The sequence below is a fragment of the Corapipo altera genome, unplaced genomic scaffold (genome assembly GCF_003945725.1).
Source record: "Corapipo altera isolate COAL_440 unplaced genomic scaffold, ASM394572v1 268, whole genome shotgun sequence".
Taxonomy (NCBI): Eukaryota; Metazoa; Chordata; class Aves; order Passeriformes; family Pipridae; genus Corapipo; species Corapipo altera.
The window spans coordinates 5,075,626-5,098,826 of NW_020884901.1; the positions used below are offsets into that span (position 1 = coordinate 5,075,626).

The 23,201-nt window shown below is 57.6% G+C and overlaps 1 protein-coding gene across 1 annotated transcript; it reads right to left on the reverse strand.

The window, feature by feature from the left end:
• Nucleotides 1-1,268: 1,268 nt before the first annotated feature.
• Nucleotides 1,269-22,648, reverse strand: NCS1 (neuronal calcium sensor 1). Its single transcript, XM_027649808.1, has 8 exons — nt 22,294-22,648; nt 9,513-9,537; nt 7,884-8,022; nt 7,319-7,397; nt 7,117-7,205; nt 6,724-6,801; nt 6,219-6,335; nt 1,269-5,536 (listed from the first exon to the last, which is right to left on the reverse strand). Exons 1-7 carry the CDS (start codon nt 22,355-22,357, stop codon nt 6,237-6,239), a joined length of 573 nt encoding a protein of 190 aa, XP_027505609.1. The 5' UTR covers nt 22,358-22,648; the 3' UTR covers nt 1,269-5,536; nt 6,219-6,236.
• Nucleotides 22,649-23,201: the final 553 nt, after the last annotated feature.

Consider the following 23,201-nt stretch of genomic DNA (forward strand, 5'->3'; position numbering starts at 1 on the left):
CTGTCTGGCGGCCTGTCCCCCTCCTGTCCCACAGCCAGGGCTGTAGCCTGGCTTGCAGGAAGCCCCTTGTCTCCCTCAAGCTTCACACACCCAGCCCCAAACATTCACTGCAAGTTAGGGGGAAGTCTCCCACCCCACAGTGCCACCAAACCTACCTTAGAGCACCCCCAGTCACCAACCTGCATCCCAGTTCCTTCCTGCACCCTGGCAGGGAGCACCTCTCACCAACACTGCTGGCACAAAGAAACCCCGACAGCTTCTCCCCATCAACAAATTAATGCCAGCCAACCCTTCCCACACTCACCAGTGCTCCCGCTCCCAGGAGCACCTGTGCTAGCTGGGCTTTAACCCTTTCCTTGCTGGGGGTTAAGGCATAGCCTCTGAGCAAGCACCGTAGTTTGGAGCCTGTGCCCATCCTCACCCACTCCCTGGCACAGGGGAGAAATCCCCGGCTGCCCCCACCATGGGCTGGCACAAGGCACCTCTGGACAAAACCCCCTGTGCAAACACAGCCCCCTTGTTTGGACCATTAGGGCATCCCCTCTGGCCTCCCGAAAACAATTAGTCAGCCTCGTTAGGAGAGCAAACACAACAGAGATGGGCTGGCAGGGAGGCGTTGCAGTGCTCGTTTCCAGAAGACTGGGCAGCTCAGAATGGCACACGCGATCCCACCGCACGTGAAAAGCCCAGTCCAGGCTGGGAGTCCCCCTGGGAGCCCCGCCAGTGGCAGGGGGGGCTGCCGAGGGGCACCTCCGGTCTGGGACATGGGGCACAACGATGGGATAATCACATCCAGCTTCCTCTGCAGCCACTGTGTGCCAAAAGTGACCCGACAGCTCCCAGCCTGCTGCCTCAACGAGGAAGAGACAGGGATGGCACCAGTGGGCACCCGGCTGCAAGTGTGGGAAAGAAAACAGGAAGAAGGGATGCAGACACTGTGGCAGGATGGGACCTGGCAGAGGGAAACCTGTGTCTGGGTAAAAGGAGATGGAAAGAGAAGTGATACCCAGGTGAAGGGCCCCTGACATGCCTGGAGCTGAGACCTCCCAGCTCATCACAGGTGTGGGCACAGTGCCTGGTCCCAGGGCTCAGAGCATCCCTATTTACAGCTGTGCTGGTTTACCCCCTGGCACTGCTCACTGCTGGTGTCACCACAGCCCCGTGCTCCAGGCACTGAATGGTTGTACCCCCCAGCCCAGCTCCCAGCCCTTCTGGGTGCCCGGGGGCTGCCATGACCCTCCACCCCAGCACATCACAAACCACAGGCATTTTGTTACTGTCATTAAGCTTTTATTTCCACTGTCACAAAGTTCCTGGGTTTCGTTTCGTTTTCTTTTTGTTTTTAAACTGTTTCTTTTGCTTGATTTGCTCTTGAATTCATCTCAAGACAAGGCAGCGGGGCATGCAAGCCGAGACACCGGCACGGACGCACACACAGGCTTCATCTTCACAAACAAGGCTCTTTGCTGGAGCTGCTGCTTCTCAGCCCAGGGCTCAGCCACTCCCAGGCAGGGGTCCCACTGGTGGGGCCGGGGTCCCACCCACAGACACAGCACCCAGCCCAGAGGTGGCCACAGGAGCAGAGAGAGAAGGGAAGGATGGCTTTCCTGCAGGGCTGGTATGTGCAACTGAGACCCCAAAACTGCTGTACCCCAAACTGTGCACTGCGACCAGGGCCATCAGCTCCCTCCTTTGTCCCTAGCTCTCATTCCTGCCCCAGCCAGTTCCCTCCCCTCCAATGCCCTCAGGAAGGAGAGGTGGCTGATGCTCTCACTAAATGCCCCAAATATTCTCCTTGGAGATGACAGGGGACAGTGAGCTGGCTGTGGGTCACCTCCCCATCCCATCCAAATCCCCCCTGACCCTAAGTATGTGGGAAGAGGGCAGCTCTGCCAGTGATTTCAGCTGCCCCCATGCCACGCCTGGCCCTGCTTTGAAGCCAGTCCCCAGACCCCAAGAACTTTCTACCCCCTGGGCAGCTGGTCACCTGCATCCCTGCCCACTCAGGAGCAGTGGCTCTGGGATGGGGGTCCCACAGCCTCAGCCCCCCCATCCCAGGAGGATGCAGTGTCCTGATGGCACAGGGAGCACCAACAGGCACCTGCTTCTGCACATGTGGGTGAGACACAACTGGTACCTGGCACAAGCAGAGTCTGGGGTTCCCCATAATCAAACACCCCATTTCACCAACCCAGGGGAGAGCGCTCCTGGGGGCTGCAAGATCTCGTTATAAATAACATTAATTAACAGGCTGCTCCAGAGGAAAAACCCTTTGCTTCTCTCTCTCTTGGGTCCTGGTTTGTGCTGTGAGGAGAGGGAGGGGGGAATCTGCCCCCAGAGCCTTCTCCCACATCCTTGCTCCTGGGGGAAACAGCTCAGCCCAGCCCAGCCCCAGAGCTCAAGGAAAGACGGGTACAAAGCAGCAACAGTCAGCACAAGGACAGAAAAATGAAAAGAAAGTACAGACATGGCATTAATGGGGCAACACCGACAGGGACAAATGAGAAGGGGGGGACACACTGCAGTCACTGGGGCGGGACCTGCACCTCTGCCTGGCTGTGCTTCGGATCCCCTTCCCATCACCAGGGCTCTGTTTTGAACAGACACCAGGAACCCGAGCATGAACAGAAACAAACCAGGGCTTGTCGGCCGTTTGCTTTTTGTCATGGGCAGGTGCAAAACAGAGACTGGACTTAATTATTCGTTGATGTGAACTCCACCCCGGCGGTTCGTGCACCGCTCCCGGTGTTCCACACGTGCCTGATGTTTGGTGGGTCCTGCCAAGCCCCCATAGCTGCAGCCATGAGCTATATCCAGCACTCATCCTTGCCAGGGCACAGGCGTTGAACCACTTTCCAGAGGGGGATGGCTCACCCTGGCCACTTCACTGATGGGGAAACTGAGGCACAAGAAGCTTAAGGCCAACATTCCCAAGCACAAGATGCTCCAAGCCTTATTTTCAGCAGTAGTGGGATGCTGCAGATCCTGGTGATGTTCAGGAGGAGTTGGGGGCCCTCGGTGCTCCCCAAAGGGAGACGGGAAGCAACCAAGCCAGGGTCCCAAATCTGCAGCAGCAGGGGCAGATTCTGGAGCCAAAAGACTTTGCTCGGGGACACTCAGCATGACGAGCACCCTGGCAGGGCTGACTCCCTGGGGAGCACTGAAGGAGCTCAACTCATGACAGGTCCTCTGAAAACTGAAAGCTTTTCAGGGGAAAGTGCCAAAGCAAATGAGGTTTGGCTTTGCCCGGGAGCTGTGTCAAACGTCACAGGGTCCCTCACTTGTCAGTGGAGGCGATTACAGCAGTGTCACATTCATTGGGAACTTCCACTGGCACCGGGAAGGGACCCGTCTGGCAGATGAGCATTCAACAAGTTGGAGGCACTGCAAAGGTCTACCCCAAAGAGTTGCATTTTGGCCACAAAACATCAAGGAAAAGGAGTTTCCATGGGAGGCAGCAAAGTGACACCCTCCCTGACTCCCACACAATAAAACATGGGCACCCTCGGGGGCAGGAACTGCAGAAGAGGCAGAAATATTGCACGTGGATTTGAGGCTGGTCTCCTTGGGGACAGGGAAAGCTGGTTTTTTTATGGGCATCAGAAAGTACCATAAGCACATGGCCCTGAAACTCGGGAGCAGGGCTGCACAGCAAAGGACCAGCATCCCTTGGCTGGGGCATCTGTCCCTGCCGTGCCAGGAGGATTCAGGGAACACTGAGGCACTGCCTTTTCTGCTGCATCATGAGACACCTGTGAGGCTGTCCTCCACATCCAGCTGTCACCTCCCACTGCCATGGGGACAGTCCCCCAGCTAGGCTTGGCCACAGGAGCTGCAGACATTTTGGCATACGGCTGGGCAGAAAGATGCTGCCACCATCAGCTGGACCGGGGGTGGAAGGGTGAGCCCCCCAAGGTTGGCTTTAGGGGTCCCACAGGCATCTTGCACTTTGCTCCCAAGGGGATGCACATCTCTCCTTCCCCGGGGCAGGGGCCAAGGCAGGTGGAAACGGAGCTGTGGCAGCACCCACCCAATGCTCATTCTCCAGCAGAGATGCCAACTGTGTCCCACAGTGTGTGTGCCAGTGGGGCTGAGCTGGGGGCACATCCTGGAGTGGTGGTGGGTGACAGAGAGGCCATACAAGCACCTCTCATGGCCAGGGTGCTGCAGCCTCACATTTGTGTGTCCTATATCCGCGTGCATATTCCTATCCCTCTGTGACATGGCCCCAGCTGGGATGGAGGGAAGGAGCAAGTCAGAGCAATGCACCCCCTCTGCTCCACCAGCCCCACTGGCACATGGGCTGATTCACAGCCACCACCAAACAGACCTTCCCACCGTTTGCAAAGCAGAAAATAGCAAAGGAACCTGTTTGAATGCAAAACCCAGCTCTGGGCTCCATTAATACTTTTTCATGCATCGAGAAAATGGAAATAAAGGAAGGAAATAGGGATGCTCTGGTGCCCAGTGGTTTCCTCGCCCTGCCTGACTAAGGGATGGAGCAGCTCAGTCTGCTGGGCTGAGAGAGTCCTCACTGAGCTCCCAAAGGGAAAGGTGAACAGAAAAATGCAGGCAATAAGGAACAGGAAGAGGAAAAGAAGCTACAGCATCCTCTCCAAAGAGCAGCCAGCCCACAGAGCTTGGGATATTGGGGGGGGGGGAGAAGGGGGAAGGCAGATTTTTGGCTTCATTGTTATTGCAGGCTCCCGGGTCCCCGCAATAGTGTACGAGCATGTAAACCTTACAAATCCTCACCTGGGTGGGTGGACACACACACACACACACACACACACACACAAGAGAGACGAAACACAGCAGCAACATTTACAACAAATAAATAAGGATATCGATCGCCGAGACAGGCATATAAAAAAAAAAGCCTCACTTTTTTTTTCCACCAAAGGGAAAAAAAAAAAAAAAAAAGAAAAAAAAAGAACCAAACCAAAAAAGCACAATACTGTCTCACCAAAAAAAAAATAAAATAATAATAATAATATAATATATATTCCTATTGAGCCGGGCCGGGCTGCCAGCGGCATCGTGGGTGACGCCAGGACTCTGTTCCCCATCGCTGTCGGTGCCTCGGCTCCCCGGCTGCCCCGCACAGGCAGCACCCCGGGGTGTGCAGCCCCCCGGTACCTTTGGGCTCCGTCTCCATCCGGCTGGTTCCCAGGAGAGGACCACGCTGGCACATCCGCAGTCCCATCCGAAAACGTAGGAAAAGGGGAGCAAAAGGGGAGCGAGGAGGCCGGGGGGGGAGCTCTGCCTTCGGCGACGCTCGACCCGTTCCCCCGGCCCTGAAGTCTTGGGCGTTCGCTGCCGCTCAGACCAGGGTCTGGCGCGGGGTTTGTTTTTTTTTTTTGGAAAAAGCAGAAGTTGGCGAATGGCAGCGGCTGGTTCAGAGTGCAGAGAGGGGGAGTGAGCTCGCGCTGCGAGGGCATCCTTTGCTCGCGGAACAGAAAGGAAGGCCGAGAGGGACAGGCAAGCTTCGCGCGGCGGTGGTCGGATGGCACGGAGAGCGTCTTCCCCCAGGCATCTGCAGGGGAGGGCAGGGGAGAAGGGAAACGGGGTGAGAAGGATGGGCAGAAATCCCCGTGGCCACCTCGCGAGACACCAGCGCAGCTGGAAAGGCAAAGTGGGAAACACAAGGGAGATTTTGAAGAGTTCAGAACTCCAGTGAGGTTAAAAAACACCTCACCCCCCACGGCTGGACGCTGACTGGACTGGGATGGACAAAATCACCCCATGAGACATCCCTACGTGGCCCCATGGGGTACAGAAAGGTCCACGACGTGCTCAGCCCAGCATTTGTGGGATGCCACGAACCACAGAGTCCCCAGCGCCGCCAGCTCCAGGGCATAATAAGATGAGATATAATATAAATAAAATATTGAATTTAATATCTTTCTGGAGCATCCCCATGCCCCCAGCATGCCAGCTGCCTCCCTGCCTCCTCTGCGGCCAAATCTGTTGGTGAGAGCATGAGCTGTGCCACAGGCAAATGCTGCCATCCCCATGGGATGTGGTCTGGGGCTGCTCTGTGGGATGGGAGGGACTGGGAGAAACCCATCAGAATGGAGCAAACATCCCCTCCTTCTGGATCTGAGGGGGATGCCCATGTTTTGATGCTTCAGCAGAGGAGAATCAGCCAGGGAAGATGAGAAGGGCACCAGGGAGGTGAGACATGGGGCACCCCCGGCCCCCCGCCCCGCACTCACCGCCGCTCGGCCCCGGGACTATACGAGCCCATCATAGAGGGAGAGCGCCTGCACGATGGAGGGGTCGGCCTTGGAGCCCTCCTGAAACTCCTGCAGCGTCAGCTTCCCGTCTGCATTCTGGAAAAACACTCCTGTTACAGCACCATGTTGGCCCAGCTGAGTGACCTCGGCGCCGAGCACCCCGGGACCCCGGCAGCACCCACACCATCCCACACAGCCACCCAGGTCCCCCCCACTGCTACAGCCTCGGTTTCCCCATCAAGCCACCCATGCCTGCAGCCAGGGAGGAGTGTCATGGATAGGGCAGTGCCACCCTGGGGACCCTGAAATGGATACAGGGATCTCTGGGGGATGTGGGGGGGGTCCCACAGTGATCCTGGTGGCAGCTGAGACCTTGTACTGATGGGGGAACGAGGCACCTGCAAGAGCCGAGATGCAGGAAAGGGGCCCAAAGCACCTCCTGAAATCCCTTGGCCCCAGGGAAAAAGCCCTCAAGCATCCTCACCTTGTCCATCATGGCAAAAATCCGATCCACCCTCTTCTCCGGTGTGTTCTCCTCCTCAGGAAGCTCCACTGTGTTTCCCTGCAGCAGCAGGACAGGGCCCGGTCACACACCCACCTGTGCCCTGCCTGGAAGGGGTCCCCAGGCAAGGACACGAGTTTTGTCCCCCCAACACCCCCAACATCAGGACAGAGTGCAAGGGGACGGTGTTGGCACCAGAACCACATGCAGCAGCCAGATCCAGACCCTTTTCTGGCCACGATGGCCAAAATCCCCCATCGAAAAAGGCCAAAGAGGGAACTGGAGGTGTTTCAGCATTCCCAGAGAGCCAAGCTCCAGCCCAGCAGGGACCCCCAGGGGCTGCTCAACCCACTCACCCCCCCACACCCCACTTACCACCATCTGATAAATCGCATCCACAATGTCCAGCATCTCGTTCCTCGTGATGTACCCGTCGTTGTCCAAGTCGTACAGCTTGAATGCCCCTGCAAGCCAGAGCAACACCGAGGCGCTGGGACCGCAGCCTGTCACCCCCACGTGACATCCCCCAGCGCCCTCGTGGGGCTGAGCCCTCCAGCATCCCATGGGGAGCACTTACACCTCAGCTTCTCGTCCAGCGTCCCCCGGGAGGTGACTGACAGCGCCTGGATGAACTCCGAAAACTCGATTCTCCCGTCCTGGGGAAGGAAAGGAGGGGGTGAGGGTGCTGCTGCCACCCCTGTCCAGCAAAGCCCTCCCTGCCCACGTGTGCCCTCCGAGGGGGCACATCCAAAGAGGCAACGGGGAGGGAGGAGCGATGCACATCTGTCTCTCCAGCAGCGTGATCCGGCCACTGGTGCCCGGCCCGCCAGTGAGCATCCCTGCAGGAGCAGCTCTGGAATATGGGGGCACTGCAAGGCTGGGCTTTTGTCAGCAGCACCAAAACATCTCGTTTCTCCTCTCTCGCTTTGCCACTTCATCGCCTTTCCCCACGTGACTCTCCTCGACTAAAATAAGCGCGGGGGCTCACTCGCTCCAGCTGCGCCACTTCGATTTCACGCCCCAGGAAGCACTGGAATATTTTGCTCCTCCGGTGCTGCACAGCCGTGCTCCAAACCCATCCCACCACCACCACAGACACAGCCCTGACTCCCCTGGACTGCGCCCCCGGATCCCACACTTACTTTGTTCTCATCAAAGACATTGAAAACAAAGGTGGCGAATTTGGTCGGGTCGCCAAAGGGGAAGAACTGCTTGTAGATCTTCTGGAAGCCAGCGGCATCGAGCTGCCCACTGGGACAGTCCTTGATAAAGCCCTTGTACCTGTGGAGGGAGGACAGAGCATGGGCACCAGGAGGATCTCCCCACTGAGCCCTGGGGAGCTGGGATGAGGCTCTTCCCAGTGCTGCAGTGGGCTGGAGCTGGGAAGGTCCCCAGGTGCTCCCTGTGTCACTCCCATCACCCACCCACAGCCTCCCAGCCCTGTGGGATGAGGTCCCTGCGGGCAGCACAGCGAGGGTGGCAGTGGGGACAAGCAGCGAGTGGCACCGGTGACACCGAGCAGTGCCCACTGCTCCAACCTGCTGCCAGCCCACAAGTGGCAACAGAGCCACAACCAGGCTGGTGTTGAACAGTGCCCAGGAGCTGGGAGGGGACAGGGACCCCCTGCCCAGACAGGATTGACAGCAACCCCGTGTTGCAGCCATGCTCTGGTGAAAAACAACAGCACAATGGCAGCTGAGGTTCTGTGAGAGTGTTTGGGCACCAGAACAGGCTCCCCAAGGAAGTGGTCACAGCACTGAGCCTGCCACAGGTCAAGAAGCATTTGGACAATGCTCTCAGGCACATGGTGGGATTCTTGGGATATGCAGGGCCAGGAGCTGGACTTTGACGATCCTTGTGTGTCCCTTCCAAATCATAATATGATTTTTGCACAAACCCAAGTGAAAGCTGCTCAGGGGAACTGGGGGGGCACAGCAGGGTTACTGTGTCCTCGGGTGGCATCTCCAAAACCCATCGATACTTAAACACCTCAAAAAGCCCTTGGTCCCAGCTCTGGGCACCTGGGTGGTCTGAAGTGCCACCCTGGAGGGTGTGGCACCTGTGGGTGCAGGGAGCATGCAGGGAGCACACGGGGACCACGTGGGGTACGTGAATATTATGCAACACATCGCCCAGATCTGTCAGGCTCCCGTTGCAGCGGGACGAGGGCTGGAGGAGGAGGGGAAGGGGGTGGCGAGGTGGGAAACCGAAGTGCCGGTGACATCTTTTCCACGCTGCTGCAGCTATGACTCATCGGGTGGGGGGAAGGATGAGAGAAAGAGATAAAGAAAAGCAAACCTTGACTGGTGGGATAGGGAGATGAAAGGGAAGCAGTGGCTTTTCTAGGGCGCTGTGTTCGGTGGGGCGGAGGGGATGGAGTGAGAGCATGGATCTTACCCCTGCCAGCCTCTGTGGGCCCTGCTGCAAATGGGGACATGCTGAGACAGCACCAGCCTCCTGCAGCCAAGGCCTTGGCCAACAGCTGGACAGTCCCCATGTCCCCATGCCGCCCATATGGGGAGGGAAGAGCCAAGAGCTGCAGCAATCAAGCCCCACCATGCATGAGGTGTGCAAGGAAAAAACCTCTATTTTCTTTTCTCTGCACCTTTTTTGAACCCTCTTTTTCCTATGAGGCAACACCTGCACCCTGCCCATGCCTCCTGCACCCCCCACCTCTGCCCAGCCAGCGGGGTGGCTGAGTGCCATCAGCTCCCCTTCCCTCACCCACGTCCCCAAACCCCTGCCAGCTCACCACCACAGAGGACACTCACCACTGCTGCACCTCCTTCTCTGTGACTGTAAGAGAAAATAGGAGAAAAGAGGAAAAAAAGAGAGAGGAATTTAGTGCTTTTGCTGCGACAGCTGTTCCTCTGCTCTTCTGCCAGTGACTTCCCAGGGGGATGCCTTGGGGCTCCCATCGGTGACTTCCCTGGGAGGATGTTCTGGGGCTCCCATCAGTGAATTCCCAGGGAGGATGTCCCAGGGCTCCCATCAGTGAATTCCCAGGGAGGATGCCCCAGGGCTCCCATCAGTCAATTCCCTAGGGAATACCCCGGGGTTCACTTTTTCCACATGCTGCCATGTGTTCCCCACATGCCAGTGGCTGCTTTTGAGGCACAGCCTGGGCCACCCCAGGTGGTCAATGGGGCCAAGGCTGCAGGTGCTGGGGACACTCCAGCCCTGAAACTAGGGAGCTCCTCAAAATATTTTGGTCCCTGCCAGAAGAGTGCAGCACCATCACTGCAAGATACTGTGGACCATGCAGGGACAGTACTGGCCCTGCCCTCCCACCTCCCCAGAGCTAAAACATCCCCAGAGCCAAAACATCTGCTTGGAATTACCTCAGGGAAAAAACATGCCTGGCCCTGACATACTGAACATGGGCATGGGCAAAGCCCCAGAGCTGGCATCCCCCCAGGTACCAGCTCCCTCTGACCCACTTGGAGAAACATCATCAGACCCATCCCAGGGCCCTGGGAAGCTTCACCAGGCTCTGGAGAAACTCCAACAACGTACAAGTTAGAAAACAGTGAACATTGGCAATCCTGAGTGCCCCCAGCCCAGGGACAGCTGCTGAGATGGCAAATGTCCTCAGCAGAGGAAAGGCTCTGACGGGATGTGGGATGCCAGGGCAGGGGCCTGGCACCCATCCCTGCTTGTCCCACTGCAGGAGCAGTGCCTGGCCGGAATGCCAGCAGGGAGCCCCGTGCCAGGGGGTGGGCACAGAGGGGAACAACCTCATTAGTCATTTCTTTTGCATCGTGCATCTAACTAATAATAGGAAAGCCACAGGTCTGAAAGGCGCGGGGATAATGAGGCGAGCGGAGATGTCAATGTGCAAACGGCTGATAAAAATAGAGACCCAAGGCACATCAACAGATGCCAATTACCTTGGATGGCAAAAAAAAATAAAGAAAGCAATTTTCCATCAGGAAGATTTGTAACGTGCCTGGCAGAAGGTGCAGAGTGCAGAGGAGAGGGCCCCCCTCGCCACGTGCTGGGTGCTGGCTCCAGCATTCCTGTGGGCAGGAATTTCTGTGCCCAAGGCTGTCCCCATGCATTGGGGGTCCCTCCATCCCAGCTCAGGGGTTGCTGGAGGGACAGAGCCTGCAGTTCTCCCAGGAAGGGCTACCCCAGCCTCCCCAGGGAGTTGGCACAGGGCAGCAGCACTCGCAGTACCACCATGGGGTGTCTGGGCAGCTGCACCCCACAAGAGAGGAGGTAGGCATAGGGATGCTTGGCACCTGGGATGAAGGACAACAAGGGCTTTGGCTGCACCACAGGAGGGATTTGGAGAGTTGTTTGTTTTGGCAGAAGAGCAGACAAAGGAAAGGACAGAGGTCTCCTATCAGGAGGGAGCCAGAAAGGATATGCTGCATCCAGCAGCTGAGCTGGGGTGGGCTAAAACAACAGCCATGCCAGTCCAAGGGATTTCCCCATCCCAAAAAAAGGGTTTCATGGAAGCATCCTTCCAAAAGAGAGATGCTGAGTGACATCTCTTACAGGAACAGGCTTCTCTGCACACATTCCCTAAAAGCATCGACACACTGGCCACAACCCCCACCTCGAGGATCCCCAGGCACCAGCTCTGCAGCCCCAGTCAAGCCCAAGCGGGCACCACGAAGGGCAGGTGGAAGGAGGAGGAGGAGGGTGAGCAGCAGGACTTCGGGCAGCCCTTGGAGCAGGTGAAAGGAGCCAAAGCAGCAGCCTGAGGCTGCAGTCAGGGCTCGGCTCAGCTCCTCCAGGCAAATCGCCTTCTGCTCTCTCTTGTGCAACTGCATTTCCCCCAATGTGCTATTTTGGGCCCGGGAGCTGCCTTTCAACTCCAGCAGGAAACAATTAAGAAATTTGTGCTTTTTTTAGTGCAGGAGAAATGCTGGTACTGATACGCTCGGGTTGAGGCGGGAGGGAGGGATGGAGCCAGCTCCCCTCGTGCCGCAGGAGGGATGTGTGATGCTCCCAGGAGAGGCTTTTCCGACGGAGGAAACCACTCAGGTGCCAGCCTGAAAATCAGCACGGGGCTCCCGAGGAGGGATTTGTTAATGTGCATCCTGGAATGGAGCCATGCAGAGCCCCATCCCTCCTCCAGCACACAGGCACCAGTGCCTGTCCTCCGGGTGCAGAGGAAGCTGTGGGGTTTGCCCTGGGGTGGGAGCACGGCCTCATCTCCCAGCCCTTGGAAAACCACCCACCTCTGGGAGCACCCCTCCAAATCTGCCACCAAATCTCCCCTCTCCACAGGGGCAGAGTGTTCCCAGTGCAGAGAAACACCCCGGCCCTGATCCAGCGTGGCTGTGGCCAGGTGAGCAGGGCCTGAGCTGTACCTGCCTCCCTGTGTCTGATGCTACGGATCGGGGACAGATGATGACTTCATGACTGTCCCTTCCCAGCGGCTCCGACCTTGACAGGCAGCGGCACCGATTAGGGATGCTAATGCCCAGCCCGGCAGATGGACCTGCAGACAGGGAAGCCCTGGGGGACACACCATTGACTGTGTGACTAAGTCACCTGTCCTGAGGCTGGGAACAGGGGACACACAGAGAGGCAGGGCTGTCCCTCCACTCACCCGGATCCACGCTCTGCAGCTCCCCGGCACGCAGAGCCCAGCCAAGCTCACAGAAAGTACCCGTGCGGCAGCGGCGGCTGCTGCATTTCCCTCCCCCGGCATCGATTACGGCGCGATGCTGAGCCGATACACATCAATTTGCAGCGATATAAACCTCAGCCAGGTGTGCCCCCGGCGCACAAGGACAAGGGGGTGACCCACAGCAGCCCCACTGCAGCATCACAGCGGAGCAGAGCCGAGCTCCGGCTAAGCCGGGACTGAGCTGGGCTCAGCTGCCGCGCCGTGCTCCAGGGACCGCCGCTCCCGCAGCCGCTGTGGGGAGGGCTATAAATAGCACACGCAGCAGCTTGTTAGTAGCAGCGTGCCCCGGGATCCTTGGGGATGAAAGGCGCTAAATAAAGGCAGAGTATTAGCATTCGTTATGAACCGCAACGCTGGAAGAGGCATCGCCGAGCCGGGAGCCCCGGGCTACGCGCCGCAGACACCGGCCCCGTAGGAACATCACCGCACCCCGTAGGAACATCACCGCACCCCGTAGGAACATCACCGCACGGCAGCAGCGACAGCACATCACTGACAGCACATCGCTGTTCCTGCTGCTCCTGGCAAAGAACAGGGAATCGCCGAGCGAGGGGTTCACACTGCAGGCAGGGCAGGCAGTGGGGACAGAGACAGGCACCCAGAGCAGCTCAGGAGCTGCCCCGCAAGGCCAAACTGCGGCCACGGGCCCTCGCTGCCTTTGGCAGCACTGGTCGGTCCGTTCCTACTCCTGCCTCGGCTGCCAGGAGGGTTTTGGCTGCACATCTCACACAGCACAGAGGGGCAGAGCCTCCAAGCAGCCCCCGGCACCCTCTTCCCAGCTACCGGTATCCAAACCCCCCCACCTCTCTCCCCCCACCTCTCCATCAATCCCAGCGGCACAGGCGAGGACTGACAGCTCCGTCACCACCCGCCCTTCCCGTGCCCCCTCTCCTCCCACCACCCAGCTGCCACTGCAGCAAGAATCAGCTCTGGTTAATCAGTGCTGAAGCCTGTTAATTTGTGTTTTCCAGGCAGCGAGGAGAGGAGGGACCCGGGACTGCAAATCCCCACCCGTGTCCCTGCTGCAGGGGAGCTCACTGCTCGCTGGACCGTGGCAGGACCGGGGCAGCAGGAAGGAGGGCAGGAGGTGGCCAAATTCAAAACACTTCAGGGACCTCTGGCCACAGTGGGATTCATGAGGTGACATGATGTTCCAGCCCCACAGGGGCCGCGGTCACCACCATCTTATCAGGAAACCAGTTAATTATTTCCAGCCACAAAGTGGCTTCCCTCACTGCCACAGGGCACTCCAGCTCTGCCTGGTCATGGGCTCTGCTGCCAACCCACAGCCGACTGGTCCAGCACCACCCACTGAGTCATGGCAGGGTCTGCTTCTCTTTCACAGGGTCCTCACAGGTCCCTGGGCATCCCAGTCTGGGGGAGCCAGCTCATCACCCTAAGCTGGGCTCCCACTGGGTTTGAGGCTGCCTAAACCTGCTGTGGATGCTCAACACAGCCCCAAGATAATGGGGAACTGGGCACCCACATGCGTGCAGTGGGTGCTCCTGCATGAGCAAAGTGTGTGCTCAGGCATGAAGGACTGGGGCAGTTAGGCCTGCACTAACTGGGCACCCATCCCTGAGCCAGATGGGCACTCATGCAAAAATACACCGGGAGATCATGCATGGACTAATTGGACACTCATGCATAAATTATGTGGGTGCTTCCAGGTGAACTAATTGGGTGCTCATGCATGAACTGCCTGGGTGCTGAGGCGTGAGTGAAAGGGGCTCTCATGCACGAGCCAGCTGGGGGCTCATGCATCAATTTTTTGTGGTATTCATGAATTTCTGGGGCACTCATGCACGGATTAATTGAGCAGTCACGCGTCAACTCGCTGGGCACTCCTGTGTGGACTAATTGGGCACTCATGTGTAAATTAGTGTAATTAGTAGATAACACACTTGTGCACATACTAATTGGGCACTCAGGTGTGAGTGGATCAGGTGCTCATGCATAAATTAATTGGACACTCAGGCACGAACTGGTTGGAGGCACATGCACCAATTAACTGGGCACTCATGCATCAGCCACCAGGGCGCTCATGCACGGAAAAGTGTGCAATCCAGCATGAATTAACTGGGCAGCTATGCATAAATCAACCAAGTGCTCACATGTAAATTAATTGTGCGCTCATCTGTGTATTAATTGGGTGCTCATGCGTGAACTTATTGGGCACGGATGAGGAAATGACTGGGGTGCTCATGCGTGCGCTAATCGGTCCCTCATGCGTAAAATACCAGGGTGCTCCAGGGTGAGCCCCGCACACCCTGCAATTTATGCCCAACACGCTCCGCCCCTTGCCTCTGGGAAACACATATTTAAGAATTTTCTGAATATAACTCTGATACAAACTCCACTTTCAACATCATCACAATGTTAATATTGACCAATTACGAGCTACGAGCTCCCTCCCGCCCGGCTCAGCAGCGTGTGCGTGCGCTCGCTCTGATTTCACTCCAACCCCTGGGAGACAGATTCGGGCTCAGCATCACAGTCTGAACAAACACCGCTGTAGAAGTCCCCTCAGAGTGACCACTGGGCTTGGTACAGCAGGTACTCTGTGCAGACTTCACACCTGCAAACACTGACCCAGGCTGAACTCCATAACAATGTCCTGGTTAACCATTACAGAGCAGACAGTCCCATGCCCTGTGTTAGGGCTCAGCTCCAGCTCCAGGGCCACCAGACTGCCCAGGCTGGGCTTTGCTCCTGCTTCTGGGTGGCACAGGGACAGATCTGGGGAAGAGGCATTAAAACATGACCCTGGCACCAGAAAACAACCACGGCAGGAACCTGCCCGATGACATTTTCTTTTGCTCCCAGAGATGACCAGCTGCACCTTGCCCAAACCAGCCCATCCCAGCCCCGTGCTCATCCCTGTTCCCAGACACACCACCCACAGGCTGGGGTGTCCCCACGCAGGTATCCATCCCTGCAACATCTCAAAGGGAGGTGGGAGCAGCCCCACTGCGTTGTCCCCGACACAGCTGGAGCTGCCTACCTGTTGGAGCAGGACATCCCCATCCCAGCTTGCCAAATTTGACTTCTCTCCCCATCAGACACACACATTGCCAGCACCGTGGCGGGTTCAGGAGCCTCTGAGATGTTGGGAGCACAAGCCCAACAGTGTTATTGGTGTCATTTGTCACAGAGGCACGGAGCGATACGCGGGAGCGCTGCCTGTGTTTGGCACTTCCTCACCATTAGTGGTCTGTCTTGCTCCCAGACTGGATAAACAGGTCCATGAGCAGTTCTGTTCTCATCTCCCCTGGGGCCGGTACCAACAGGAAAGCCAATATGCAGTTGAAATCCTTTTTAGACTTTATTAAATATTTAAGGGCCCGACATTAGGCTTTGGAAATTGGGTTTAGGGAAAAAGCAGCAGTTGCTCTTTGCAGCAAAGGCAGCAGAGGAAGGGCAAAGGATGGTGCCTTCATTTGGAAATTAATGAATCAGATTGGAGCACCCCCACAGCAGGAACTGGTGGCTGTGACAGGTCCATCCCAGGCTGGATTTAATCCCGGCTTCCCCATGAGCCAATGCAGCAATGCCCTGGTGGAGCTGAGAGTCCCCAGTAGTGCTGGGAACAGGCATGGAACAGGCCCACTGCCCAGCTGCTTCCTGCCTCCTGCTCAATCCATCCCTTGGCCACAGGGATTTCAGCATGGCCTTGCACTCCAGTGTGCTGTCCCCAAACCATGGAACAATTCCTGCCCCAGGCAGAGGAGAAAACTCCCCTCTGGAGGAGAAGGGAAGCCTCTCCAGCCCAGCCATTGCTCCCTGGAGCCAAAGGAAAGTCAGAAGGATTCTCAGGGAAAAGCCTCACTGACAGCAGGGCCATCTCTGCCACCCTCCTGGTCTCTCCTGCAGGAACCAGAACTCACCAAGGGGTAACACCAACATCCAGAGCAGCTCCGTGTGGTCCAGCCATCGTTCAGAAGATGCTGGAGAAATACAGGTGGCTGAAGCAGTGGACAAAGCACAGGCAGCTCTCCTTCCAGTTGGAAAGCAAAAACATGCCTTGAAGAGAGAACGTGCCAGAGCTGTGAGGAGAGAGCCCTGTGCTGGCACCACCAGGCTGAGGAACCCACAGCAATGGAGATGAGAGCGACACACCCTGTCCTGGGCTGAGCACCCCATGGTCACCCCTGCCCAGGGCATGAACCCTGGCTCCCCTTGCCATCCAGCTCCCAGGAGCAGAAGGAGGGGAGGGAGGATCAAAGCAACCCCACAAATGTCACCCCGATAACAGAGCGAGCGCATCCGGAGGCTCCTCCCTGAAGCAGCCGCTTCCTTTGATGCCTTCAGAGCTTCTTGTTTCACAACCTTAATTATAGTGGCAGCAGCAAAGGTCAGGAGAGTGGTTAAGCAGATCCATTAACATGTCAGAGGATAAATGAAATGTGATTCTTCTGATGCCGGAGCAGCAGCGGCGCGAGCGCGGCCGGCGGGGACGATTGCTCCGCTCTGCCGCAGAGGGAACCCTCAGGGCCCTCGGTCACGTCCCAGCCTTCCCACCCCAGCACTGCAAGCAACTCCCAGGGATCACAGGGACTCCTCAAAATTTGCTTTTGACACCCCAAAACTTGCTTTGCTTTTATCGACCTACGGGATCCCAGGTCCACGCGCACATGGGGTGCCCAGTCGTGAGATTCACTGGGAGCAGGCTGGGGTCTCCTTGGGGAAGGGGCTGGAGATGGCTCCAGACTGTCACAGCCCTCTGAATGCAGCACAGCAGGTCCCCATCAAACTTGCAGTGAACATGAACCACAACAACCACCTTCACAGCTCTGGGTAACATGTGGCTGCAGTAAAAACAGAGCAAAACCAAACGCCAGCCCCTGGGCATCCCTCTGGCATATCCTGCCCACTGTCCTGCTTTGGGACTTCAAGCCCTGTCCAACCCGGCCTTGAACACTTCCAGGGATGAGGCAGCCACACCTCCTCTGGGCAACCTGTGCCAGAGCCTCACTATCCTCACCATCAAGAATTTCTTCCCAATATCCAACCTAACCCTGCCCTCTCTCAGTCTGAAGCCATCCCCCCTTGTCCTGTCACTCCATCCCCTGCTAAAAGTCACCCCTCACTGTGAAAATTCCACCCAGCATTGCCACTGAGGGATAACGGGTCTGTAGCCACCCAGCCAGCTCACCCCACTTTCTGCTGGATGAGCAACAGGCTGGATTTCAACACGAACCAACCTGGCAGAGAAACCCAGTGCCTGGGGCCAAACACTCTGGAGGCTAAAAATAAACCAGCAGCAGTGGGGAGCTACTGAGGTCCCTCCTCTGCTCCTGCCCACCGCCCCAGCAAGCACATTTCCCTGGCACAGGGGCGGCACGATGGAGTAAAGCCCCAGCCTGGTTCCCCCAGGGAGGAACCGAGTGATTTTCCTGGCTGAAAACTGCTGCTATCGTAGAATTTCCTTTCCCACAGAATTCCACCCGCCACCACGTACCCCCGTAACTACAAATCAATATGTTTATCATTTGCTCTTAAACTAATGCCCATTAATTCCCTGCATTACTGTCGAGCAGCAGAGCCAATTTTGTGGCTTATTGTAAAAGAGCAGAAAATGATGATGCCGGAGTGAGTTTAAAAATCCACAAAATAGATCACAGTGGGTGGGACGCGGTTCCTGGGAAAAGAGCATCTTCCTCTCCCCGCACCCACTCTGCAGCCTGGGTGCCGTTTTGGCACCCTTGCCGTGGCTCCCACGCCTTCACTGGAGTCCCACCATGGCCTCCAGAGCACCAGGACCATCCCCCTGATCCCAACCCAGCCCCAGCAGTGATGCTGCTGCACCGACAGGGCCCCGAGCGTGACGGATTGCTCAGCTATTGCAGCTGGCATCAAAAATAATACAGTGTTAGTTCTGCACATGGGCAATGCAAAGGGAACCCTGAAAGCCAATCTTCCCAAAAAATATTAAAAAAAAAGCGGCTAACGTGCTTTTCTGAAACAACCTCACATCGTTAAGCCTGCTTCATGATTTCAAGGGTTGCCAGTGCTGTGGCTGGGCTGGCCTGGGAGCGCTGCTGCAAGAAGGGACACTCAGCACTGTATTTCTCTCCCAATTTCTCTCCCAGGAGTCCATGTCAAGCCATTTCCACCCAGGACACATGCTGTGCACCCACATGTGCACTTTACACACTTTATGCAGGCTGCAGCCATACCCCAGGACCTTCATAAACCTCCAGCTTAGCAGAACCCTCTGAATGGCCCCACAAGGCTCTTAAGCACAATCCCAAGTCCCACTGTGGCTCTGAGCTCTGAGCACCTGGCCCAAGTTAAGCTCAGGTTTAAATCCCTGTAGAAGAGGGGTTGTCAGATGTGATTCAGGGAGGATGGTGGTTCCTTCAGGTCTCAGGAGTTACCACCTCAAGGGACACAACACAAAACTGCATCTCTGAGCTACCCCAACGAGGCATGAGGAAGATTAATAAATTAATTATTATAAAGCACTTTGAGGGCTTTCGGATGAAAGGATGCATAGAAGTACAAAGAATTGCATAATTTATTATTCAGTATTATTCTCACTAGAAATTGGCTTCTCCTGCATGCTCCTGTGTGGCACCAACCTGGCCTCTGAGAAGAGTTAAATCCTCACCCCTCAGCCTGGCTCTCCCCACCAGCGCTGCTCCAGCACCTGGCAGATGGGTGAGCTTGGCACTGCCAGGCACTCAGGTGCCTGGAGATGCAGAAGTCCACATGGTGATGGGTCCAAACCAACAGAACTTGGGCAGCCAGCACTTCAAAGAAGCCCTCAGATGTCCTTCTCTGCCTTTAGGTGTCCAAGTGCCATTAAAATCTGGCCCCCAGCACTGTAAGTCAGGAGCGGAGTGGGGAGGGGAGCCAAGAGACAAGGTTTCCAGGCTCCTGCCTTTCCATGTCTGGTTCCCAGCAGGGCCTGGGACAACCTGCTCTGCAAACACGCAGTAAAACATTTCTCACCGCTCACAGAGGCCGCTGACGGCAGCTCTGCAGCATCCTCAGCTCAACCACCTTGCCTACAATTGTCCTGGCACGGGAAACATCCCAGACTTCTCTCCTGGCTGTTCCCACCACCTGCTTGTCCCAGGATTGCTATGACCAGTGAAACGCCACAAATAGGAGATGGAAGCCCCAGAGGGGACAGGGGGCACAGGAAGCCACCAGGCACTGGAATACCACTGAGGAGACACCGGCACGGACTGCAGTGTCCCATGGATGAGATAAATGTGCAGAAAAGCCATGTGGGATGGGGAGAGGGGGGGTGACATCTCCCCATCCCTCTGATCCTGCAGAACCGAGAAGGGGCTTTTTGTTACTTGCTTCGTTTTGTGTGGAAATCGCACGAACAGAAAATGATGCAATGGAAGGAAATCCCAGCGTGGGAGAAGCCCTTCACACACCACAGCCACGGCTCATGCTGCCACAGGAACCTCCCTGGGATAAAAGCGGGTCCCCATCATTACCTGCCAGCCACAGGCTCCCAGGGACATCTGCCCAGATGTGCTGTAGCAGCAGCAGAAACAGCAGCATGCACGAGGCAGGGGTGGCACCTGCTCAGTAACGTGGCAGCCAGAACACGGGATGGGCACCACAGGCCAGGGTTGCTCTTAGGAGGGTCACCAGTGTCTGGCAGAAAGGTGCCAAAATACCACCGTGCTGTGGAGCAAAATCTTTCCCAAGCAGGCCCCCAGAAATTCTTGAATATTCCATGGATTTGTGGGTATGATTATCCCCTGCTCCAGCTGTTCCAACAGCCACAGCACGGGGGTCTGGATCAGTCCCTCCCGCCATACTCAGCACAGCCCTGCCCTCCCACCTGCCTCTCCTCTGCCTGGATTCCCCAAAACACAGAAGGAAATTAATATCTTTCCAATCTCTCAGGGTCTGAAGATAAATCAAAGGCTCTCAGCTGTGCCTGGGAGGGCCCTGTGAAGTGCTTTGCCAGACAAGGGAATGCACGCTCGCCTTGACAGCTGCAGAAAAGGGGCAGAAACGCTCAGCAAAAGTAATTAATCCCAGAGACGAGAGGTGGAATGAGCAAAGATCAACAAACAGAGCCTGGAATTAGCGATGGCTCTCCCTGACAGGCAGCACACCACCAGCCACACGCTGCTGGAGCACGTTGGGATGCTGCACCAGGCTCTGGCCATGCCAAGAGCCATGTGCTGCCTCGTGGTATGGCTGCCAGGTGCTGCTGCCTCACCTGCACAGGTACATGGGTCTGTTGCACCTTAGCAAAGAGGCAGTGAGAGGTCCAGAGCAGGCAGGAAAATCCACAGGCAGGCTGGGAACTCACCAAGGGAGAGATGGGAGAACCATAATCTTTCTTGGAAAGGGTGCAGTGGAAAGAGGAGGGCACCCGAAAGAGAGGAGCAGAAAGTTGGGAATGAAGTGATGCAAAAGGCAATGACTCTCTGCTGGCCTCATCCAGCGAAGAAACATCCCTGTGCCTACAGATGATGGTTTCAGCAGCACTGTGTTTGGGTGGCCATGGCTGCAGGTAGGACAAGGGACATCACTGCCCATGTGCCCCACATCGACTGCACCTTCCTGGCACAGAGAGGAGCCACCCCAAGGGTGCAGAAAGCCCAGCATGCAAGCCCAGCAGACAAGGCTGTGCTGGGGCTGGCTGTCCCCAGACCCCTCTCCACCAGAGATCAGATCATCACAGTGGCTGCAACTGCAGCACAGCAATAACTGTACCTGGCCTGGTGTGGCTGCACTTGCTGTGGGTGACAGCTGCAGTGAGGACACCAAAACCCAGGGCTCAGCTCCAGCTCCAGCTCCAGACAGGGGCTGGTGCCCAGCCAGCACTGCCTCTTTCTCACTATTTCTTCTCCCTGAGCACTTTGAGGAAGCCCAGCTGGGGTACCCCAACCATCACACCCTCTCTGGCTATGAGGACATGCCCCCCCCTGCAACCTGCCCTCCTCCTGCCTGCTCTGCCACGGCAGAGAGCAACCCCGGTGTAGGGTTGTGCAATGCACCAGTATTGCCTCTTCTCCATATGGGAGAACTTGCTGCATCCTAATCTATTGCCTTTTTGGGTAAGCGCTGCCGTGGGACTGCAGCAATGACAGCGGGGAGAGCTCGCAGGTCTGCTGCACGTTAAGGGAATATCTGCGACCTGCAAGCGGGGAGGCAAACTTGAGCCACCAAAGCCTTTGTTTCCTTTGTGCATCCTTCAGGAAAAAAACACAAACCTGATTTTGCTAAAACTGGACGGCTCAGGCACCGGCGACGTTAATAAGATTAACGTGGAGGTCCAGACGGGAAAGCCACTCGCTTAGAAAATCAGGTTATTAAACCGACACTGAGCTACTCAGAAAAACACCGAACTCGCCGGTGTAGGTCTCTTCACTTCAGAGCGCAATAACAAAGGGAACCCCTCCAACTAACGCACCCAAACTTTGGAAGCCACCCAGACGCTCAGCTCCCCGCTCCGGGAGCTGCTGCCTGGCCCCGAGGAGGCGAATCCCCGCGGCGGGCCCTGGGTACCGGGGGCCGGGCAGCCCGGGGGAAGGATGCTCGGGGCATGGGCGGGGGGTCGGCGAGCGAGGGCGAGATGCTCCGGTGGGCGCCGCGGGCGGGCAGGATGCGGCCCTGGCCCCGCCGTTCCCGGAGGCTCAGAAATAGGCCACGGAGGATGGTTTTTCTGTAAGAAAACGGCGCGTTCCCCTGGCTCGCTGCCCCTCTCCGTGTCTCCGCTGCCTTATGGGTTTTTTTCCTCCTCCCAAGCCAATCCCTGAATTCTTCCAACAAAGCCCGGCCGAGCCTGCGCCCTCCCCGGGAGCGGCCCCGCAGGAGCCGCCGCTTCTCCGCGGCACCGACCCGGGGGGGAGCGGCGGCACCGCGGAACCCCCCCGCACCCCCGGCATCCCCCCGGCGAGCCCCCCGGGGGCACTCACAGTACGTTTTCCTGGTCAGCTCCTCCACAACTTCAGGCTTCAACTTGCTGTTGGATTTGCCCATGGTGGCGGCAGCGCCTCTGAGCCCGCCGCCTCCCGGCCTCGCTGCGGGGCTCGGAGCGGCGGGGCCGCTGCCTCGGCGGGGCTCCCGGCCCGGCTACATCCCGCGGGGGGCGGCGGCGCGGCCGGCGGAGGGGGGGGGGGCGGAGAGGGGTCTTTGTTGGCGGGGCTCGGCCGCAGAGCCGCGCTGCGGGGCCGCCCTGCGTGTGCGTGTCCGTGTGCGTGTCCGTGTCCGTGTGCGTGTCCGTGTGCGTGTCCCCGGCTACAACGCGCCCTCCCCGCCCTCCGCCGCCGGGCGCGGAGCGGGCGCGGGGGCGCGGAGGGGCGGGTGGGGGGCGGCGCGCCCCGCCCCGCGCTGCGGGAGCGGGATGGGGAGCGAGATGGGGCGGGGGGGAGGGAAGGAAGGAATTCCGGCACGGCCCCGCCGCTCCCCATGGAGGGAGGGGGATTCCAGAGCGGCCCCCGCCGCCGCGATATCCCCCCCCCCACCACCACCGCCCCGAGCTGCTCCGCAGGGATCAGCGAGAACAGCCGGAGAGAAAGACTGGGGGGCGCTGGGGGTCGGGGCGCTGCCCCGGGGGGTTGATGGGCAGCTGAGGGGTGAGGAGAGAGGGGATCCGGGAGCTGGCGGTGGGAACACGGAGGATGGAGCGAGGCTGAGCTCGGAGCGCGGGGGTGACCTTGGTGGGACAGCAGTACCTTCAGCTCTAGAAGCACCTTCCAACCCCTTCGTGCCCCAGCTGAAGAGGGGTCTGCTCGCAACTTGGAGGAGTTGGATCCTTGTGGGTCCCTTCCAGCTCAGGATATTCAGGCTGAGAGAACTGTGGGTGTTCAGATTGTGGAAGAGA